The 23,609-nt window shown below is 45.2% G+C and overlaps 1 protein-coding gene across 1 annotated transcript; it reads right to left on the bottom strand.

Annotated features, from left to right (window-relative positions):
• Nucleotides 1-8,753: 8,753 nt before the first annotated feature.
• RNF103 (ring finger protein 103) lies at nucleotides 8,754-19,651 on the bottom strand. Its single transcript, XM_083145548.1, has 5 exons — nucleotides 19,425-19,651; nucleotides 15,176-15,435; nucleotides 13,211-13,350; nucleotides 11,321-11,436; nucleotides 8,754-10,424 (listed from the first exon to the last, which is right to left on the bottom strand). Exons 1-5 carry the CDS (start codon nucleotides 19,427-19,429, stop codon nucleotides 8,864-8,866), a joined length of 2,082 nt encoding a protein of 693 aa, XP_083001674.1. The 5' UTR covers nucleotides 19,430-19,651; the 3' UTR covers nucleotides 8,754-8,863.
• Between the last annotated feature and the right edge of the window lie 3,958 nt (nucleotides 19,652-23,609).

Here is a 23,609-nt window from a genome sequence, read left to right as displayed (position 1 = left end):
TGTGGGCCAATCAAAATGCGGGGGCTGGGTTTCATGGGTGCCGGGGGGTGGAGCTATGCTCCGTGTCCCGGCACCTTGGTGAAAAAGCAAAACCTAAACTATTCGTTTAAGCTTGACATTGATGGTGGGAAACCATCTGGTTCTCCCCCATTGATAGCAAAACTATTGAACATCAGCCATAAACCATCGATGATTTATAATCATCGATGGTCGTGAGTCATAAACAGCCAGCTAATCAGATCCTCACTGCCATGCAACAGGCTGGGTTTGAGCAATAACAGGTACTGGCTGATTGGTTGCTTGTTTATCACTCTCTACTTTATCACTTTTTTTGAAGCTTGATACAATTGTCCTAAAAGCAAGTAGAACAAATCCTAGAGATTGTGAGCAAAGCCCCCCTACCTCTATGTCGGTTTGTTACTACCCAGATTGTTTTCTCCCTGTTTCCAATTGTAAACCTAAACTGAATATGCTGCGCTATATAAGAAACTGCAAATAAATAATAAATGCATGCAAGAGGATCAGCCTGTAATGTCACGGAAAGCATACAATTAATAAATGGTAACACCTTGTGCAGGAATCACCTTGAATGCCTTCCCACATTGTCCTGGGGTAGTGAAGGAAAGATTTAGCTGCCTCCTCTTCTCCTAAAAATAGCTCTAAATTGGCACGCACGCACGCACGCACACACACACACGCGGGAAACGTGGAATATAGGTATGAATTTGACAACCAAATTAGTTCTATATAGCAGCATATTCTGTTATGATTTAGCTGATGATTCATTTAGAATGGCCACTCCAGAACCTTCACTGCTGTAGCCAATGACAGGTCAACTTGACCTTGTGTTTTGGATCATTGTCATGTTGGAATGTCCAAGTATGTCCCATGCGCAGCTTCCGGGCTGATGAGTGAAATTTTCCTGCAGTATTTTCTGATAACATGCTGCATTCATCTTGCCATCAATTTTGACCAAGTTTCCAGTGCCTTTGTAGCTCACACATCCCCAAAACATCAGCGATCCACCTCCGTGTTTCACAGTAGGAATGGTGTACCTTTCATCATAGGCCTTGTTGACTCCTCTCCAAATGTAACGTTTATGGTTGTGGCCAAAAAGTAAAATTTTGGTCTCATCACTCCAAATGACTTTGTTCCAGAAGTTTTGAGGCTTGTCTCTGTGCTGTTTGGAGTATTGTAAGTGGGAAGCTTTGTGGCATTTGCGTAGTAATGGCTTTCTTCTGGCAACTCGACCATGCAGCCCATTTTTCTTCAAATGCCTCCATATTGTGCATCTTGAAACAACCACACCACTTTTTTTCAGAGTCCTGTACTTCAGCTGAAGTTATTTGTGGATTTTTCTTTGCATCCCGAAAATTTTTCCTGCCAGTTGTGGCTGAAATTTTTGTTGGTCTACCTCAGTGATTCCTAACCCTGGTCCTCAAGTACCCCCAACAGTGCATGTTTTCCAGGTCTCCCTGCAGGTGCACTCATTATTCAGGCACATTTGAAAAGATCCACAGGTGGAGCTAATTATAGCAATTGTGATTCTGTGTGGAGACCTGCAAAACATGTACTGTTGGGGGTACTTGAGGACCAGGGTTGGGAACCACTGGTCTACCTGACCGTGCTTTGGTTTACACAGAATCCCTCATTTTCCACTTCTTAATTAGAGTTTGAACACTGCTGATTGGCATTCTCAATTGCTTGGATATCTTTTTATATCCCTTTCCTGTTTTATACAGTTCAATTACTTGTTCCCCCAGATCCTTTGCCCATGACTCCGAATCCAGACACGTCAGTGCAGCACTGGATGAAAGATGCAAGGGTATTTTAGGAGACCAGAAACTCACAGACCTTTTCTACACACACACTGATTAAAAACAAACAGATCACAGGTGAGTAGTTACCTTTAGTAGCCATTCAAACCTGTTTGTGTAAACTTGTGTACATGTTATCAGGCCAAAATCTCCAGGGTATGTAAACTTTTGATCAGGGTAATTTGGGTAGTTTCTGTTGTCATTATGATTTAAAGAGAGTAAACACAGTGTCATGACTATGAGTTTTGTGAAACTGGCATATGTGTGAAGTCTGTGCGAGAGGGTGGAACAGGTGAAGACAGAGAGCAATCCCTGACCGGGAATCGAACCCGGGCTTTGGCAGAGAGAGCCATATCCTGACCGCTGGATCACCAGGGCTTTGTTAGCAGGGTGGAAAAGTAAAGCTGAATGTTTGAGGTGATCAGGTTATCAGGTCGCTGTGGAGAAGACTGTGTTGATGCTATCAACCGGAGCTGGATACTGAATACAAAAGGAGCAGACTAAGTTCTGGGTGCGACTGACGTAGACTGGATGCAGGATACGACTGACACAGGATACAAGATATGACTGAATACCAGATATGGCTGTACCAGACTGTACTGGTGGATACTGGAAGCAACTGCTGTAGACTGTATAGTGAAGCTGGTCTGCACCGGCGGACCCTGGAACCAGACTGCACCGGTAGACTCTGAGGCTAGGCTGCGTCGGCAGACACTGGACCGGAATGCACCAGTGGACACTGGAGCTGGATACCGGATAGTGGCTTTGGAACAGCTGCATAACCAAAGCAGGAGCTAGGGTAGCCAGTATATACACCTAGAAGGTCAGATGCTAAGCTCACACTTAGCTGTGTGACTAGAGGAACTGAACACCTTGGAGTCCCAAGTCTCTCTATGTATACCTATGTGAATGATGACTGGACACAGGTGATTCTGAGAGACCCAGGCTGAGACAGGATTGGATGATTCATGGTCAGATGTTCAGACCCTGTGAGGTCAGTACTCCAGGCAGGCTTGAATTGGGGAGAGGCCTAGTAGGCCGTAAAACACTCGGAATAATGGCTTTCAGATCTAGATACTAAGTGCTGATTTGCAGAGGTTTATCAAGGGCTGCACCAAGGCTGTAATAATTACTTAGAGGAATTCCATGAGAGTTCAAATGGAGAAATGCTAAACTACTGCTAGCAGGGGACTAAGGGGTTACAGCTGTCAGAACCTGGGCTACAGAAGTCTCTCAGGTGTGTAATTAATGAGAGCTGACCATAGTTACACACACACACACGAAGTGATTGCAGCCTAGGTGCAGGCTGAATGCATCCAGGCAGAATACACTGAAATACCTTGTAGAAACTGGAGAATGGAAGAACAAACACCCAGGTTAGTGACACACAGTTGTATGGCAATAAATCATACTTGCCTACTTTTGAAAACTAGTTTCAGGGAGATTACAGTTGGTAGTAGAATTTTGCAGAGTGCCCCATTGAAGGGGCGTGTCATGCTCCACCCAAAGGGCGTGTCTAGTTCCATATTTGGAGAGATTGTGAAAAGAGATTGTGAATGTGGCACCTAGAAGTGTGGGTGTGCACTGATACATCTGAGAGGAATGTAATAATATGACTTACATCCAAATGTAGATGAGCCCCAAAGCAGTTAGTAAGAGCTACTATACTTGGTAAAGTGCTGGGAAATGGTGCTGATGATTCAATGTAAATGTATCTCTCTCTTATTCCTGTTTTCCCCAAAAATGTAACAGTGTAATGTGGGCTAGGTGAAATGAGGGAGATTGCTAGACTAATGAGGGAGAGAGGGAGATTGCTGCTATTTCAGGGAGTCTCCTGCAGAATGCAGGAGGGTAGGTAGCTATGCAATAAATGGCTTCACCCAACCACTAACCATGAGTGAAAGAAAAGTTTGTGAGTTATCATTCATATTCTCTGACAAATGGCCAGAAAATCACAAATTCTGCTAGAGTATATAAACTTATGAGTACAACTGTAATATTTAAAAATAAATATATATTCTATAGAAAGAAGAGAAGGTGCACTCTCCTAGTGCAGTCTCTTTAGTAAAATCAGATTTTATTCAAAGTAGACACTCCAACAGGTAAGGTCACCTACCACAATATGCAGCATTACCACACCGCAGTACAAAACACAAAGTACATATAAAGACTTTCACTCCATGATAAAAAAGCAAGCTTGGATCAAGTACCAATGCTGGCAGTATAAAATCACTGCGTATGTCAATATAATCCACGGACAATTCAGGTACAACTGGCACAGACCCGGCAGGAGTCTCCTCACTTGTTGTTCGGTCAGATTGGAATGCTAGGCCATGCTCCTACGCTTTTTGTCACTTGGGAACTGGTTTTGCAGTGTAAAGGATTGCCGCTTTAAAAAAAAAAAAAAAAAAATGGAGATTTCTTACCAAATCTCTCATCCTATTACATTTCACCCCAGGTATCTCGTTCAACGTTTTGGTGTTGCCACCTTTATCAAGAACTTAAGTGAACAGTTCAAGTGTAACAGCACCTCAATGTGAATGCCCTATCGAGTAGGTTTGTAGATTCCAATCCTACAAGCAACCCTATAGTGAAATTTTGGGAGGAGGAAGAGGGCGAGGTGGGTAACCTCTGGAAATTGGTGGAGGGCTGTGGAACCGGGTGGATGATACAGTTAGACCAGTAAAGGCTATATATAAAAAAAATAATCTATTATACTGTAACCCATGGCAACTAGGTAGCCATAAGTGATGATCACTGCCTGGTATAGTTTACATTCTGTCACACACAGTTAAAGTAGCCATTTTCTGGACTAAACCAATATTCAGGATACAGCTCACTATCAATTCACTAGAGACCAGGGGCATCAGGTAGGTTATTGAATAGTCTGAATACCGGCGTGCTGTATGCAGTGGACGGGTACAACTTCAGCAGGCCTGTCACCTATATATACACAGCTGCTACTTTGTGAACCATGGGTCAAATGTATTAAGCCTTAACAAGTGATAATGAGGAGAGTCATATCGTACGAGGATGATATAATTAGGAGGTGGGCGAATCAGATAACTCACCTGAAAAATTCTTAGCTTCACCAGGGTGGTTAAAGATAAGGGGAGGGGGGGTAGAGTGTGGCAGAGGCTGCATTGTTCCACTTGAAAGTAATGTGGAACAACAGGATCAAGCTATAGATGTTAGACGCTTTGTCTGCTCCGCCACTTAGGTCTGCCCTCTGGCAATGCTGCTGTCAGTGACTGCACCAGAGGCTCTGGTACACTGTGGGCGGCAGCCATCTTCTTCCTGCAGCAGCCAGGCAGACAGGGCAGAAGTATTGGTTTCGTTGCTAGGCAACATCCTGAATTTCTGTCCCACACAGCAGCCGTGAGATGCATGGGGCGGCGGCTGACGTCACACGCCGCAGGGCAGCACTTTTGAATACAAGGCGGGCGTCTGCTGGGAACAGATGCTGGTTATAGTTCTGTTTGTCTGGGTTCCTGCTCCAGAGTGTTCCCGGTCCCAGCATCTTACATCCAGCATCTTGTGTGCCAGCTTTGTTTGTGCCTCAGTCAGCGTGTTCCTGGCCCCAGCCACTGCTTTCCAGCCTGCCTGTCAATCTGTGGTGCTCCCTCCTGAACTGGTCTGCTTCATTCCATCTTTCAGATAAGTCAGGAGTGATTAGCTTTGGTTTACTTTTCTGGTGTCATCTTCTTGCATTGTTGCATTTATTATTGTCTGATTACCTTGGTACCATCTTATTGCATTGTTGCATTTTCTATCTTTTGATATTAATAGCTACGATTCAATGTGGTGTATTGTTACATTTAGTATTTCTATTCTCCGACATCATCTTTCAGCACTGTTGTATTTATTACTCGGTACTGAAGGTGCATGTACCTTACCCAGTTTCTCTTGCGGTACCCTGCCTCCTGTGGCAGCCTTGTATTCCATAAGACTAGGCGGCACCGGGGCTGTTATTGGTGAAGCCTAGTTCGCAGGAGACAATCAGGACAGCAAGGGGTCCTCGACGGAGGGCTGGTAGTGCTCTTCCTAACAATAGAGAAGCAGCAGTAGGACTGATTAGATCCAGTCTGGGTTTTCCCAAGATCTATTTTGAATCACTGTCTGCCAATTAACATCACTTGTGGTTTCAGGTTATAGTTTTTTTTCTGAACAGAGGGTTAGGTTTCCCAATGCCCTTTAGCGGCTGGGCAATAGGCTAGGGAATTACGCTAAGTATTTCTGGAGTGTACTTGCATTGTGAAGCCTATGTGTTGCCTGCTGGAAAACCTGCCATGCTGTAACCTGAGAATTGCTAAGCTATCAATCCTGTGTGCCTTTTTCTAATAAAAAAACAGACTTCATTCCCATCCGGTGTATGCGATACATACATACATAAAAATATATTAGTGATTTGTAGATACATTTTTGCATTAAAAAAATAAAAAAAATAAAAACACCTACAACTATTTTGGTCAATTCCATTTTTAATCAAAGTATTAGATGATACAGATATCTCATGTGCATCTCTTTTCCAAAGTAATTTTAATTTATAGATATATTTTTTAGTCCCCTTAACATTTATAAAGAAAAAAAAGACTGAATTATGTCACAAGAATGAGAGGACTACACCCACTCCTACAATCCACATTTCTGTAAATGGCTGTATTGAAAAATTAAACTTAAGTTTTAGTCAAATGAAAATCTGGACCAGTTAGTTCTCATCACCGCCTGGTATAGTGTACATTCTGTCACACACAGTGAAAGTAGCCATTTTCTGGGCTAAACCAATATTCAGGAGGACGCAGCTCACTATCAATTCACTAGAAACCAGGGGCATCAGGATATTGAATAGTCTGTACCAGTATGCTGTATGCAGTGGACGGGTACAACTTCAGTATGCCTGTCACATATATACACAACACAGCTGCCACTTTGTGAACAATGGGCCAAATGCATTAAGCCGTAACAAGTGATAATGTGGAGAGTGATATATTACCAGCTAATCAGCCCCCAACCACCATGGTAACGTGTTAGATTTCAGAAATGACAGGAGCCGATTGGCTGGTTCTTTATCCCTCTCCACTATATTACTTGTCAGCGCCTGTCACAGTATTGGAGATGATGTTGCAGCCCCTGGAAGCGGGGGGTGGGTGTGTGTGTGTTTAAAAAGCTTAGCCACGCTCTGTCCGGTTACACCACGACCCCTTTCGGCACCATACACCAAAGGCCATTCATGGACTCTGAAGGACCGTACTGGGTGTTTGGAAGGGATCTCTCTAATCGATGCCTCTACTGTTTGGAAGTGTCACGTCTTAACTGGTGACAGGAATTGTTTGATTCAATCATCATCGTTAAGAATGTAAGGTGCATTTTAACCAAGTTTAGTAGTTGTTCCCTACAGTGATAAACAGGGGCATTATTATAACCAGTGCCATGGTTTTGCCCTGCTGACAGAGCGATGGATATTTGACAATCCTGTTCTATAGCAATCTGTCTTCCATTCAGTACATGTTGCAGCTCTGCCTGGCAGTGCCACCCACCAGGAGCACAGCAGTAGCATACAGGAGAGAGCGGAATAGCGCCAGAGACAAGTACAAAGCTAAAGTTCTTGTCATATAGCCTGAAAATCGGACACCAGGTACAGTGCATAGACTTCTGGGAGTTTGAGTCCGCAATTATCTGTAACAAGCCTGGCCAACCTTGGGCACTCCAGCTGTTCCAGCATCCCCTGCCACAGTATTACCATTCCTGTAGCAGGACATGCTGGTCTGCTTTAATATGTCCCCAGTCCAGCATCAAGGGCACCTTTAATTCTTTATCAACCCAAAATACAACTTTACTTACGGGCGAGTTCACGGACTAGCGTCAATAAAGCTTTTAATATTTTTTTACTTTTAAAAAGGTCACTGAAATTTTATCCAAATTTACATTTTTCACTTTCAGTGGATTTTGCGTTCAAGTATAGAAAGTTAAGCCCATTATTCTCATTAGAATGATATTCAGCCCTTGACTAATATTTGAATAAAAAAAAAAAAAAAAAAAAAAAAAAGTTGAGAATCATATAGTCTATATTTCCATGAAATTATGTAGTTGCTTTGAATTAGGTTATGGAATCTACTTTTCACACAATAAAAGTTGACAAACAAAATAGAACAAACCATTAATAAATATAGGATTAGGAGACCATAAACAGCTGGAAATGTTCATTATTTCCTTGTGTCAATAAAGTTAGTTGTATATATTTCACTCCGGTCTGAGTGGATACTATAGAAGGACCGTTAATTCCTATTTCTGGCACTTTTTTTGGTAAACGTATTTATGATTCGGTAATGACACCAGTTAGTAGTGAATTGACAAGACAGATAGGACAGATATATTGGTTTATCTTATAAATGTAGATCTGCTTAGAGTAATAATATTCATAAAACTATATAGAAACATTTGAAATGGATGGAAAAAAAGCACAATAAAGGAAATGGATGTGATCGGACTTGTTAGAAATATTGCAGACTTTTAAAAATAAAGAAAATTGGTGCACCGGAAGCTGAAAACCTCCTAGCAACAGGTCTTTCAAGCAAATCTGATCTGATGTTAGGGCTTCCAGCATCTTTTATCCTGTATTCAATAAACTATGAAATAATATATATATATTTTTTTTTAAACATAAATTTAGCATTTTATGCTCCTCTGCAGCTAAAATAACACTTAAACCATTGGTTAAACTTTCAGGACGTACCGTCACAAACTTTTGAAACACTGAGCAAGGTCTTTAGAAACTAGAAGATAAAATTATTAAAAAAAAAAAAAAAAAAAAAGTAAAAAAAAAAAAAATGTAATACATGGAAGTTGAATATACTTTGAGAAATCATTTTTTTTTTGCTTACATATGCATTTACACTTAAACACACAAGGCAACAAAATGAATTATGGATTCTAATATAATGTGCATTCGTTTACTGTACGGAGAAAGGAAAAAAATAAATCCCACAAAACTTTCTAACAGGTACAAGCAGATACGGGCCAGGAAGCGGTCAGGTAGAGGGCAAGCGCTAAGAAGGGGCTGGGCTAGACAAAGGCGACTGATGAGTAGAATGTTTCTTTTTGTAGGATGCCCAGCGGCAAACTGGGCAGCAGTGTCTTCCACCCACCAACCACATTACAATGCAGTTTTGGTGGAACACGTGACCACATGGTAGGCCCATGAGCAGAGAGCCATTTTCAAAATTCTCTAGACACACCACACATTCCGTACATTGCAACATGTTCTCCGGCCACGAGGACCAGTTTGGTTCCAGGCTGTCCATCGTGCAAGAGGAACCATAGGATCCATTTTCTTTTCCACATGCGCTACCTTGGCTTTCAGAGTCAACACAAGAACAAGTTTGGCCGGTGCACTCTGATGAAGGTTTGACTGTGCAACAACCAGTATAATTAAGCGGACGACTACTACAAGTTACACCATCACGTTGCTCGGTCTCAGAATCACTCTCACTTTCTAGTGAGCTCTCAGAGAGGTCTTCTTCTGCATGGTGGCTATGGCACTGGAATTGCCAGGTTGGTAGATTTTTGATGTAATCTGGAGGGATGAGAGGGTGAAGCCATAAATCAGGGAATGCTAAGCGCTCGAGGAAGAGCTCTTGGTCTTCATCCCAGTCTGAGTTGTTGGGAAGTTGAAAAGAAGCAATCGGGTGGAAGAGGTAGCTGGTGTACCAATCCCAGAGGCTGGAAAGCCACTCCAGGTTATTGGCGTTTGCCTCATCCACGTTGTTGTTACGACGTCTCTTCTTCTCAAAGTAATCGATGAGCAAGCCGTGGCCAAGATAAGTGCCTAGAAAAAGGGCAGGGTGGGAAGAATAGAACATCCAGTCCGCTCTTACCCAAGATGCCAAAGTGGTGGTGTTCGAGTACCGTAGAAGCTTCAGGCTGTACTCATAAAAGCTATCCAGGTAAGGTAGCTGCAGAAAGCCCAAAACTGGTAACCAGGAAATAATTAGCAAGGAATTGTATGTCCCTAAAGTGCTGATTAGAACCACAAATCTCTTTATGGTGGCTCCTTGTGTAATGAACAGGTCCATCCAGGCCATGAGATTGACCAGAACCAGGCTGAGCACAAACAAGTCATTGACTTCCGGCTGCAAAGTTCGCAGGAAGGAGTCCATGGCATGGAGGGAAACATGCTCTCCAGTATTATTTCCATACTTGTAGATTCCCTCTGGTGTTTGCAAAACGTAGGACGGTGTTCTGCTTATGCCGATTTCTGCCATGTAACTTGTGTTGTCCCAGTTTCCGACACTGACGAAGATGAATTCTACTCTGCCTGTGAACTTTACGCTCAGGGCGGAGAAGAAGGCCGGAGGTTGGTCAAGGTTTGCAAACAGGTATAGCTTGACCTTGTACTGGTCGCTTTTGTTCCATTCCTGCGTCAAATGCTCGGAGTTGTAAACAGTCTTGATGCGTGACGCGGCGTGAGCGGTTATCCACTTGAAAATATGCTCCGTCTCAATTTTACGGCCACTGTACTCTTTAAGCATGACTTTCCCCTTTGACGTGCTGGTTTGAGGCACTGACATAATGAGCGTCGATCTCATCCAGCCTCTCTTCCTGCAGTATCTGTGGTGGATAAAAAAAATTACAGACAGGAGAAGAAAATTTAAATGCAAGACTCGGTTATATAGATTTAAAAAAAAAAAAATAATAATAATTAAACAAAATGCGCCATTTCCGACAAGACAGATTCAACTTGTTTTTAAGTTGGATCTGTTTTGTCGTAATCCGCCTTCAATGCGGGCGGAAACGGCACCACTGAATAGGCAGCGGCAGCTATTTCCCCCGTTGGAAATAGCGGCCAAGATTAAATTTACCCCTACCAGAGTCTCACATGACATAGGGCGTATTCAGGCTAGATGTATACGGGCACATATGTAATTGAATTGATTTATTAAAGAACTTGTTTATCCTAAGCTAGCACAGTCAATAAAAGGCCTACATATGGTGTGCTAAAGCTATAGGAGGTGACAACGCATAGCAGCACGAACTGTGTAATGGTGAGAATTACTACACAGCACTGAGGTCAAATTCCCACCATGATGCTAACTGTGAGGAGTTTGTATATTCTCCCCGTGCTTGAGTGGGCTTCCTCCGAGTATTCCGATTTCCGCCCACAATCCAATAATATACCGGTAGGTTATTTGTCCCCAACAATTTTACCCTAATGTCTGTGTGCGCGTGTACATGTGGTAGTGAATATAGACTGTAAGCTCCACTGGGGCAGGGACTGATGTGAATGTTCAAATATTCTCTGTAAAGCGCTATATAACAATAATAATAAATAGCAGGGGGAAAATCACGGCTTAGTATAAACACACAGCAGGTGACCAGATGAAGCAGACTTTGTATATGTAAAGTCAACTAAAAAGGTGTCACGTCACGTGGTCCATAAATAGTATGGGCTTCACATGACATCATATCATGCCAGATGTTCCAGTGCTGGAACGGAGATCACTCACCTGGGATCGCTCGAGCAGTTAAAAGTTCCTGTACGGATTCCGAATTTGGTGACTTTTTTCACCATCTTCTCCCAGTGGACTCTGCTCACGAGAGGGCTCCGATCATTTGCAATCACCTGTAATAAGGGGGAGGAGCATAATGAACCAGAAGCTTTATGTAAAACGCCAACGTACATGCATGTACCCAACAGTGCCAAATCCTGCCTTTTAGGCTGCAGGCCAGAGTCATTCAAGGGTGGAATTATATTTTCCACATACTGAATTTATTTCTGCAATCTTGAGAATCTAGCCTCAAATATAACGTATTACTATGAGTATTTTCCCAGCACTGCTCTTGTTATTCCCCACTTTAATTAGCAGCTCTCTTATAATGTCTACATTAGCAGATGCCTCTGGGATACACTGCATAGAAGTGCTCATCACAGTGTCCGCATAAGGAGACACTTGGTGATCGTGATGTTGTGTAGTCTCATCAAAACCCTATGTAGATGTGCTCCTCACAGTGACCACATTCAGTGACTATAATGTTGTTCATGAGACTGCATTCCTAATTACTGTGTATAAAGTGCTCCTCACAGTGACCGCATAAGGAGACAATAAATGTTCAAGAGACTGCATTCCTCATTACTCTGTATAGTGTACTCCTCACAGGTATTTACCTCATCATCCATGATCATAATGGTGTGTTTGTGCGTGCCTCCTCTATACCCTGCATAGATAAGTGCTCCTCCCAGTGACCATGATGTGATACTGCAGCCCTTATTACCCAGTCTAGCAGTGCTCCTCACAGTGACCTATTTACTAATGTTGTACATTTTCTTTTATCCAAAACTCTCTGGATATCAGGTTTCTGGATAAAAGATCCCATGGGCAGTACGAACGGTGTAATGGTTAGCATTACTGCCTCACAGCAATAAGGTCATGGGTTCAGGATTGCCACCGTCTCCTCCTCCTTGGCACCAGGCAACACCACTGTGGTGAGCTGAGCTAGCGATGAGTTCAGCTTCAGCAGCTGACCGGCTTTGGCTAATATAGTGCACAGCAGCGCTGCCCGGCCCCCAAGAGACACAGCGATACCTATACACAAGGAAAGTTATCATACCATATACACAGTACGTGTCCTGTTCTGAGCATGGTCACACAATTAACCATATATGAAGCGGTACAGAAGTTACAGGCAGCACTCCCTGTGTATGTATACAATGCCACGTCCCAAGTAAATATCTATTGTGTTTAAAGTTACAGCCATGGAACGATGTGCTGTAGTTGTGTGTATTGTACATCCTTGTTACCCTTTACCTAGCAGCAAACGTGAGCTCTGTAGCAGAAGCCTACACCGGACAGATTGTGCAGTGACTGTACAATGTAGTCAGACAGGTTCTAGATGAACAATTGTAATCATTTCTGTACTGTTTACAAGGCGATCCCTCCAACTATTAACCCCAGCTGTGTTTGCTGGGCTGATACAAAGCTGGTAATGCCAGGATCATGGCTACCTACAGCCAGCCTGCTCAGTGCAATATCGGACACTCCCAAGGTGGATCTAGGACCCTGGAACCTTCTCAGTGTATATTAGTAAGGGGGTGTCTGACCAGGGACAGGAGCTCATCTTATTTTTCAAAGCATTACAAATATTTTAGAGAATGTGCGTCACAATTGTGGGCCATGTATGTCAGTGAGAACAGGGCTGCATGTGACAGGGGCAGCGACATGAGGAGAGGAATGGAGACAGCAGAAGGCCACAGACTGAAAGTTATATAGTAGAAAGAGAAGTTTCCCCTAGCAGCACCATGTAGATCAGGAGAGGAGTGCTTTGTCAGTGTGGACATGGCTGTATGTAACATGGGCAGTGACATGATGGCCAATAACAATATACATAATGCAAGATACCTGCACCAGCCAGATGCCATCTTTTGTGTCTTCCACCAGCTCATAGAAGTGCATTTCTCCACTGAAATTAGTGCTGGATCCGGCTTCCAAGGCCTCCTCTTCTTTTAAGGCAGAGTACAACTCTCCTTCCATAAGATCCCCTGTTAATCATATACAGAAAATAATGTTACAGGAGCAAGAGTCACACTTAGAAGTACACACCGAGCAACGCCTCCATTCACTAACACACTACAGGCGCCACACCGAGCAACGCCCCCATTCACTAACACACTATAGGTGCCACACCCAGCCCAGCCTCCATTCACTAACACACTATAGGTGCCACACCCAGCCCAGCCTCCATTCACTAACACACTATATGTGCCACACCCAGCCCGGCCTCCATTCACTAACACACTATATGTGCCACACCCAGCCCAGCCTCCATTCACTAACACACTATATGTGCCACACCCAGCCCAGCCTCCATTCACTAACACACTATATGTGCCACACCCAGCCCAGCCTCCATTCACTAACACACTATAGGTGCCACACCCAGCCCAGCCTCCATTCACTAACACACTATAGGTGCCACACCCAGCCCGGCCTCCATTCACTAACACACTATAGGCGCCACACCGAGCAACGCCTCCATTCACTAACACTATAGGTGCCACACCGAGCCCGGCCTCCATTCACCAACACACTATAGGCGCCACACCGAGCCCGGCCTCCATTCAATAACACACTATAGGCGCCACACCGAGCCCGGCCTCCATTCAATAACACACTATAGGCGCCACACATAGCAATGCCTCCATTCACTAACACACTATTGGTGCCACACCAAGCACGGCCTCCATTCACTAAAACATTATAGGCGCCACACCGAGCCCGGCCTCCATTCACTAACACACTACAGTCGTCACACCGAGCAACGCCTCTATTCACTAACACTACAGGTGATACACAGAGCCCCGCCTCCATTCACTAACACACTATAGGTGCCACACCGAGCCCGGCCTCCATTCACTAACACACTATAGCCGCCACTAACACTACAGGTGATACACAGAGCCCCGCCTCCATTCACTAACACTATAGGTGCCACACCGAGCCCGGCCTCCATTCACTAAAACATTATAGGCCCCACACCGAGCCCGGCCTCCATTCACTAACACACTACAGTCGTCACACCGAGCAACGCCTCTATTCACTAACACTACAGGTGATACACAGAGCCCCGCCTCCATTCACTAACACACTATAGGCGCCACTCTGAGCCCTGCCTCCATACAGGTAAAACATCTCTACACATGCCAACCACGACGTCCTGCCCTGCACTCACTACAGATCCGGTCGCTGCACTCACCAAGTCCTCGCCAACCCCACACACCGCGTCCTATCCCCACACTCACAACAGACGCCACCCGCAGAACTTTGTCCCAGCATTGACTATTTTAAAATGATTCAATAACTAGAGGCGTTACTAAACAGGCTTTTTAAAAAAAAAATACGGTTCAATACTATATCCCAATGTATCTCTGGTACCACTCTTAAGGTGTCCATACACGGTACAATTATTGTATACAATTTGGACTAGATTGCATTGCTTAGGTTTTGCTGAGATGAGATCTAGTACAAAACGTATGTGCAGCACAAACGAAGAAAAGAAAACTGTACAAAGAAGACCGCATACCTTAAAAAACTACCCAATGTTGATCGTTATCCGCTTGTGCACCTACGTCTATGGTTCACCTATTACGGTAGTTCTCAAACTCGGCCCACACAGTTCACGTTTTCCAGGTCAACTGACAGGTGCATTCATTACTAACTGACATTTTAAAAGATCCACAGGTGGAGCCAATTATTTCACTTGATTCTGTGAAACATGCACTGTTTGGGGTCCTGAGAACCGAGTTTGAGAACATGTGACCCATCATAACAGTTTACATAAAGGCCAACAACAATATATCCACGCACCAGATTTTTCCACCAGTTCCCGGACATCTCTCTTCTCCGGTAGTCCCGAATACCCCAGTCCGCGGCATTCTAGGATAGTCTTTAGCTGATGGAAGCTTAGAGTCACCGGGTCGACCAGCTGGCTTGCAAAGATGCCCGTCTCATACCACACTATTGTCTCAAAAAACCTTGCCAGGACAAAGAGGATCAGGAAATACAGGAGCAGTAGAAACAGCTTCAGCCACATCTTGCCAGTCTTGGAGGAGTTCTTCTGCCCTGCCCTGTGGAAAGAGAGGGGTATGACCTCCAACCGTACAAACCAGGCGCAGGGTATGACCTCAGACCGTACAAGACAAGAGCAGGACCAGTAACCATCTGTAGGGATTGCTATCTAATAAACTCTACTTCCTTTCTGGAGGCTGCAGAGCAGACAGATAACAAAGTACTTAAGGTATTGATTCACAGGTCATGAATGTAATAAGCAGCTTGTTGCTCTTTCCATGAGTTATATTGGAGACATGCAAAAAATAGGAGTGGACTTTAATAAACCAGACATTTAATGCCTTTAAATAAGCATCATACACTGAACTGAGAGCGAGGGCTTTGGTCTGTGGGACTTAAGCTGGGTACCCATATGTACAATTTCATTTTTCTTGCGACCGTTCGATCGACCGAATACACGTTCGACCGTCCAAAACATACGACCGATCTGCGCCTACACATATGTACAATTTTACTTGCGACGTCCGATGTACTCCCGTCCAAACAATCGCAAGAAAAAGATTGTACCACCGTACACACTCTCCCGATCTGGCTATATACTATATAACTATATCTGTCAGGAATGCACACACAACGATTATTTATTTCAAAAGGAATGCACACACAACGAATATTCTTTAACAGCATGGCACGGAAAGTACGGGGGAGAAGACTTCCTGTTGTTTACATGCTGCGCTGATGGAGGGATAACGCAGCTAGTCAACACCCACATGGGCGTGCTGCTTTTGGGAGGAATGATCGCAGGAACGGGCTGCATATCGATCGAACGTGCGTACACATGTCACTTTTCTTTCGATATGGAGCCGTCCTGTCGTAAGAATATTAAGCAGCAAAGAACCTTCGACCGACCGACCGTGGACGGCCAAGAGCGTTTTTGGCCGTTTATCGATCGCAACGAAGGGATCGGGACTGCGTACACATATATACAATCGAACGGCCGTTCGTCCGCAGAACGGAAGAACGGCCCGACGATTGTACATATGTGTACCCAGCTTAAGTCAACATCCACGAGGACACAACCAATCAGCGAGTGGGGGTCCCCATCTAAATCTCTGTGCTTGTGGACCTGTTGTGGAGAGAGCAGGTGAGGATGTGAGCGGGTGAGGTCAGCGCTGTGACACCGAGGTGCATGGACCATGAATGTCACAATTAGGAAGTATGAACGGCGCTCTGAAGTTACATTTAACGATGAAATGTTCTCACCAGCGGGTGTCCTCAGGACAGCTGGTATTCCGTGTGGATGCTCCGGGGAAGATTAACAGGGCCAAAGCACAAAAAAGTGTAATTTTATGCCTGGAACCATGCTGCACTGCAGGTGGGGTAGATGTATCATGTGCAGAGAGATTCAAATGTGTGGGCTACATGCAAATGCAGCCAGCATTTACTCTGAATACAAAATAAACAGTATCTGCACCCCCAACAGTGGTTGACTCCTCTTTTTTTTTTTTTTTGCTTCCAACACACATTATGACATTGTACACATATTATACTGGTAGGTTAATTGGCTTCTAATAAAATTAACGGTACTTATTTCCTAGCACGGCCACAATCGCCGGCATCGTGTGCCTTAACTTTAAGGCACACGATGCCCGCGATTTCCCTTGAAAAAACACTACTGTGGTACATCGCGTCGGTCGTGTGCCTTAAGAAGGCACACGACGCGATGCCCACGATTTCCCCATAGGCTTCAATGTTAAAATATTTTAACATTGAAGCCTATGCGCGTCCGACGCGATGCCCCCGATTTCTCCATAGGCTTCAATGTTAAAATATTTAACATTGAAGCCTATGCGATGGACCCGATTTGTCCATAGGCTTCAATGTTAAAATATTTTAACATTGAATTTAACATAGGAAAAAATGGGAAAAGGCCCAATATGGGCCATTTCTCATTGGGTATGGCCCAGTCACTATTGACGCGGCGGTGCGCGTCCTCCGACCTTTTCATTCCCCTACTATCCACGTCGGCGTGGAGTTGAGAATAGATTAGTGTGGCGAGCGCAGCGAGCCCGAAGCGTGGCGTGCGCAGCGAGCCCCGCGAGGGGACGCGGATACCTTCACAGGTATCCGCGTCCCCTCGCGGGCTTCACAGCTGTCCGCGTCCCCTCACGGGGCTCGCTGCGCTCGCCACGCTTCGGGCTCGGTGGCTCGCCACACTAATCTATTCTCAACTCCATGCCGACGTGGATAGTAGGGGAATGAAAAGGTCGTAAGACGCGCGCTCGCCACGCTTCGGGTTCGCGTCAATCGTGGGGGTGGCGGCCACAATGGGGGAACATTATTTTTTACACACTTGACGGGGCCATACCCAATGAGAAATGACCCATATTGGCCCTTTACCCATTTTTTACTATGTTAAATGGACTCAGTTTCAATGTTAAAATAATTTAACATTGAAGCCTATGGACACGATGGACCCGATTTCTCCATAGGCTTCAATGTTTAACATTAAAGCCTATGGAGAAATCGGGTACATCGCGTCGGTCGCGTCGTGTGCGTTTTGGTATGCACCCGACGCGACCGACACGATTTTTTCCGACACGACCACCACAATAGAAATCGTTGTGGCCGTGCTAGGAAACAAGTACCAAATTAACTCTACAATGTGCGTGTACAAGTGGTAGGGCATATAGGGGCAGATTTATTAAGCTCGGTGAAGTGATAACGTGTCTGTTTTTTTTTTTTATCACCGGCCAATCAGCTCCAAACTGTGAAGTTAAAAACTTAATTTTAAAAATGACAGGTAGGAGCTGATTGTTTTTTATCACCAGCCAATCAGCTCCTACCTGTCATTTTTCAAACCAAGCTTGTAACTTTACAGTTTGGAGCTGATTAGCCGGTGATAAAAAAAAACAACAGACACGTTATCACTTCATCGAGATTAATAAATCTACCCCATAGATAGTAAACTCCAATGGGGCAGGAACGGATGTGAATGTTCAACTATTAAAGCGCTGGGGAATATGTGTGTGTGCTATATAAATAACTGGTAATAACTAAATATGCCAGGAAATTAATAGCAGGTACATGAAATAGCATTTTCAGCACCGACTCATGAGTGAAGGAGAGAGGACCCCCCAACCTAATTTCTATATCTAAACTTATATGGACCTACACCAGAACGCCTGGTCCCAATATTGCTGTAAGGATCATGAAATGGTAACTCTATAGGGCAGAGGTTCCCAAAAGGAGTCCGCAAGGCATCCTAACATGTTTTAAGGATAGCCATGGCTGAGCACAGGTGGTTAAATCAAATCGATTGATGTAATAATGATGTCATCTGTGCCCAAGCACGGTTATCTTTAAAACCCAGACCGGTAGGGTGTCTTGAGGGCTGCGTTGCACATCTACAGGGATCTCTTATCGGAAAACCCAGGGTATGGGTAAAAACCGGACCAGGACAAAAAACCCCCGGACCAGACATCAAACTCTGCATTTTGGAGCTTGTAGCGTCCGGTCCGGGGGGGGGGGGTGTCCAGTCCTGGGGGGCTGCCTGTGACACCTGTCACCCGTCACTGCAAGGAGCGCTGCTAAATCATACAAGAAGGAGAGGGAGAGACGGCCAAGGGATTATTACACACCACTTAGAAACAGTTCTCCGGGTTATGCAGGAACTCCAAGCTCCCAGCATTCCCATAGCTGCAAGTCCTACAGGTGGCAATGACACAGTGCATGCAACTGCCACACAGCAACATGCAATCAATCATGGTGATATAATATATATATATATATATATATATATATATATATATATATAAATAAATAAAATAGTTCACCATGTATATATACACAAACATACACATTATAAATCTGCACATAGGAGCATTCCGAGCACAAGCTAAGAGAAAACACCCCTCCCCATCCCTTCATGCAGGTAATAGGTGGGGTAGAGGACAGTGTACCCCCACCTACAAAGTCACAAGGGGGGGGGGGGCAGTGTAGGGGTGTAGGGCAAGCTGAGATGACCCCACTAGGACCCAGCGCTCACCACATCGGCGGCTGGAGAGGACGGCGGATCAGGTGCTGCGCGGACGGGGATCCCGCTCCATCCCACGCTGCCGGTGCTCCTGTTGCTGACACGGGCGATGATGGGACCGCCGGGCTGTCTGCGATCAGCTGAGCAACAACACAACCCGTGACGTCACAGCAACCCCTGACCCTGGCGGCCTGTGAGGGGGCGGGGAGTGATCATAGAGCGCGGGAGAGGCTGGCTAGAGAAGCCGGGAGGGGGCGGTAGAGAAGGCAGGCGGTAGGCAGAAAAGACAGGAGACTGGACGAGACCTAGACTAGAGAATAAATTAGATAATAGGATGGCGTGGAGAACAGTCACACTCACAATGTGTGTGTATCACAGCCCTTGTCAGTGTGCTGAGGGTATAGCTACACCTGCACAGATGTTACTACTCACATGCATGCTGTAGGTGTCATAGTAACGCCAGGTATGAAGCCTGGGGGTGAGTTCTTTGCAGCCATGCTAAATATTGTTGCTACTTGCACTTGGTCCTAATATACTGTATGCAGCAATGGGTCATTGGGTCGACCACACAAAGGTTGACATACATTGTGTGTCCATGTCGACTGCTGAATGTCAACATGGACACCATATCGGTGCACTGTGTCCTAGGGCATGAAATACCGCCTGTCAGCACATGTCAGCTGAAAGAACAAGTGGAAAACCCATGTTGACCTTTTGACTGTCTACCTATACACTGTCGACCTAATGCTTGTGTTGACCTTTCAACCGTGTCAACATTGAGCATGTCGACCAAATTCCTGTGTCGACCTTTAGTGGCGGACTCAATATATGTCCACATATATTTTGTCAACCCAACAACCGTAGACCCAACAGGGCTGTGCCTAGAGGAAGTGTCACCACTCAGGCACATAAGCTGAGGAGGTGGCACCATTGCTGCCCTTTGGCACCTGGATTAGTTAGTACAGCTCTGGTTGTATGGCTAAAACATAAAACGTGACGGTAAATAAGAACACAATTACACACAAGGGATAATATATGTTGGGGAGCCAGTTCATCTGCCAGTAAATGATTGGAGGATTGGAGTGGAGGAAACACTCAAGCATGGGCGGAACGTATAATCTCCACACAGAGGGCCTTATTCAGATCTGAGCTCAGAACAAATTTGTTTGGAAAATGGGCAAAACCATGTGCACTGCAGGTGGGGCAGATGTAACCTGTGCAAAGAGAGTTACATTTGGGTGGGGTGTGCTGAAACAAATCTAAATTGCAGTGTAAAAATAACGCAGCCAGTATTTACCCTGCACAGAAACAAAATAACTCACACAAATCTAACTCTTTCTCTACATGTTACATATTTTTTTGATTGAAAAGGCAAATCTTTATTGTACATAAAGAAAGCAAAAAACAGACGGTGACATTTAGACATATATACTGTGTCGCAGCACAGCCAAAACACAGCACACATGCAAAACTGTATAGTACATTTCATGAAGTACAGTATAAGAAATCAAATACTATAAGACATGCTATGCACTATGCATTCTAACCTTAAACAATCATTGACTATGGATAAGAATATGGGTGGAGGGGAGGGGGATGAGGGAGGGGGAGTCACGTTGCCCGAAGCTTTATTGACCAGACAGACACATATAAGGGGAGGGCAATAAATAGACAGGACATCAATAAAAAACAACAGACATCGTGAAATGGGGGAGTGGGGCCACGTCACAGTTCTTATCACTCAGTTCAATGGGGAAAGGGCCAGGAGAAGGGGGGGGTTAGTCCTCTTCTTCCTCAGGGCTATCCCGGATGGAGTAGTCTCTGAGCAGGCTGTGGATCAGCCTGCGGCAGTCCTGCACGGACATCCTCTCCCTCCTCAAAATGAGGCGATTCCTGGCAAACCACACAGCGTCCTTAAAACAGTTTATAAGGCGCCAGGCTTCCTGGGTCGCCCCAACAGTGTGTGTGCCGGGGAACAGTCCATAAAGCACCGAATGGTACGATAGGTGGCTCCTGGGCACACAGTCCTTAAACTCAGTCTCTAGGGCATCCAGCAGCAACTGTGCATAGGTGCAGTCCCAGAAGAGGTGCATAGGTGTTTCCTCGCGAACGAGGCACCAGGGACAATGTCTGTACCTACACAAGTTTCGGGAGTGCATGAATGACCGGTGAGGCAAACCCCCCTGGATGGCCATCCATGACAAGTCTTTATGTCTATTACTCAGTCTCTTGGATGCCACGTACTCCCAGACAAACTTAACAGTTGCCGCTGGGAGCCCTGGGATCGATTCCATAGTGTCTTTGGCTCTGATGAGCTTGTGGACAGTTTTTGGCTTCCACAAGTCGGGTTTTAATCCCTCCAGTTGGTGTTCCCTCACAAACTTGGACACGTCCAGGTAAAACCACGGAGTGGTCCAGTTGTAAGGGATGGAGCTGTCCCACTTGTCCCATTTAAGGGTCCTCCACAATGGTAGGAGGAAGAAGCGGGACATGGAGTTCCCCGCAGAGCCGGCACAATTGTCAATCAAAGTTCTGCGGATGCAAGTACATACAAAGAAGGCTCTCAGCATAGTTGGAATGTCTGGAATGCCTTTGCCACCTTTGAGGGGATCCTTGTACATAATGCTCCGCTTCACTCTGTCCATTTTGGAGCCCCAGATGAAGTGGAAAGTGGCCCGGGTAATGGCCTTACAGACCGCAGTTGGCGGTGGCCAGGCCTGGGCTGTGTACTGCAGGACGGGAAGGATCTCGTTCCGCAGCACAAGGGCTTTCCCTTCGATGGAAAGGTCTCTGAGGCTCCACAGTCCAATTTTCTGTCTCACTGTAGCAAGTTTCTCATCCCAGCACTTCCGGGCAGGGATCCTTCATCACCGAACCAGACACCCAGAATTTTGATGAGGTCCGGTTTGACGGTACATGTTACATATGCTCCACCTGCAGTGCACATGGTTTTTCCCATTTTCCGAACAAATTTGTACTGCAATCAGATCTGAATAAGGCCCAGAGTCCATGGTCTGAATAGAACCCCTAAACTCAGTGCTGTAAGGCAGTAATGCAGACATTCCCAGCCTCGGTCCTCAAGGCACACTAATGGTGTGTAAACATGGTCAGATGTGCCTTAAGATACTATCCACGATCCGATCAGATCAGATAGTGGATAGTATCTTAAGGCACTTCCGATTTGCATACAAGTCTGACAATATAGTGCAAATCTGCACTATATAGTCAAGGCAGACAAGACTTTCTGCCTTGCGATACGTGAACGCGAATCGGATCGGGATCGCAAGGGTTAAAACCCTTGCGATCTGCATCCGATTCCAATCCGAGGTTGACTATATCGTCAACATCGGAAGGCAAAAAGTACGGTGTGTACACACTATGACAGTCCAACATTCTTATAAACAGATGACTTAATTAGTATCTCATTTTGATGTAACCCTCTGTGTTTATGCCTGGATATCACAAAAACATGCACTGTTAAGGGGCATACACACTAGATTGTTTAGAAATGGAATGCTGATCGATGTGTATGCCCTGCAGCGATGGCGATTCGTGGTTCTGTGCATCACTATTACCCACAGGGAAAGCCAATGCTTGCACTGGCTTTCCTGAGAGATCAGGGATGGGGAACCTTCGGCCCTCCGGCTGTTGTTGAACTACACATACCAGCATGCCCTGTTACAGTTTTACTAGTTGGCCATACTAAAACTGTTGCAGGGCATGCTGGGATATGTAGTTCAACAACAGCTGGAGGGCCAAAGGTTCCCCATCCCTGTTCTAGAACATGGATCTTTGCCTATAAAAATAGGCAAAGCCCCCTCAGCACAATCGTTCAGCACACAGCATCGTGGGTGTCCCGTAATGTGTGCTGAGCGATCCTGCTTAAGCCTGTTGCTCAGCAGGGAGGTCGGGTTTCCCTGTGTGTACTAATGCTTTTTTATATCAGCAGAGTTGGAATGAAGCTGCTTCTCATACTTAAGGTCCATACACACTGGGTGTTTTGGGCAAAAAACATCAATCTGAACTACTGACACTGTACATTTTGGTGTCTGTGCAGAGGCAGAACTACCATTGGCGCAATGCACTGGGGCCAATTGCTGTGGGTATAGTATAACACCTTGACTGTTGGGATTCCGACAGTCATTAGGCCGACGTCAGAATCCAGACATCGGGGGGAGCACAACGAAGCCCCTTGAA

This window comes from Crinia signifera, chromosome 1 (assembly GCF_055691185.1).
Source record: "Crinia signifera chromosome 1, ASM5569118v1, whole genome shotgun sequence".
In the NCBI taxonomy this organism is placed as follows: Eukaryota; Metazoa; Chordata; class Amphibia; order Anura; family Myobatrachidae; genus Crinia; species Crinia signifera.
The sequence above is the reverse complement of the archived record's forward strand: the minus strand, read 5'-3'. Positions and strand labels throughout refer to the sequence as shown.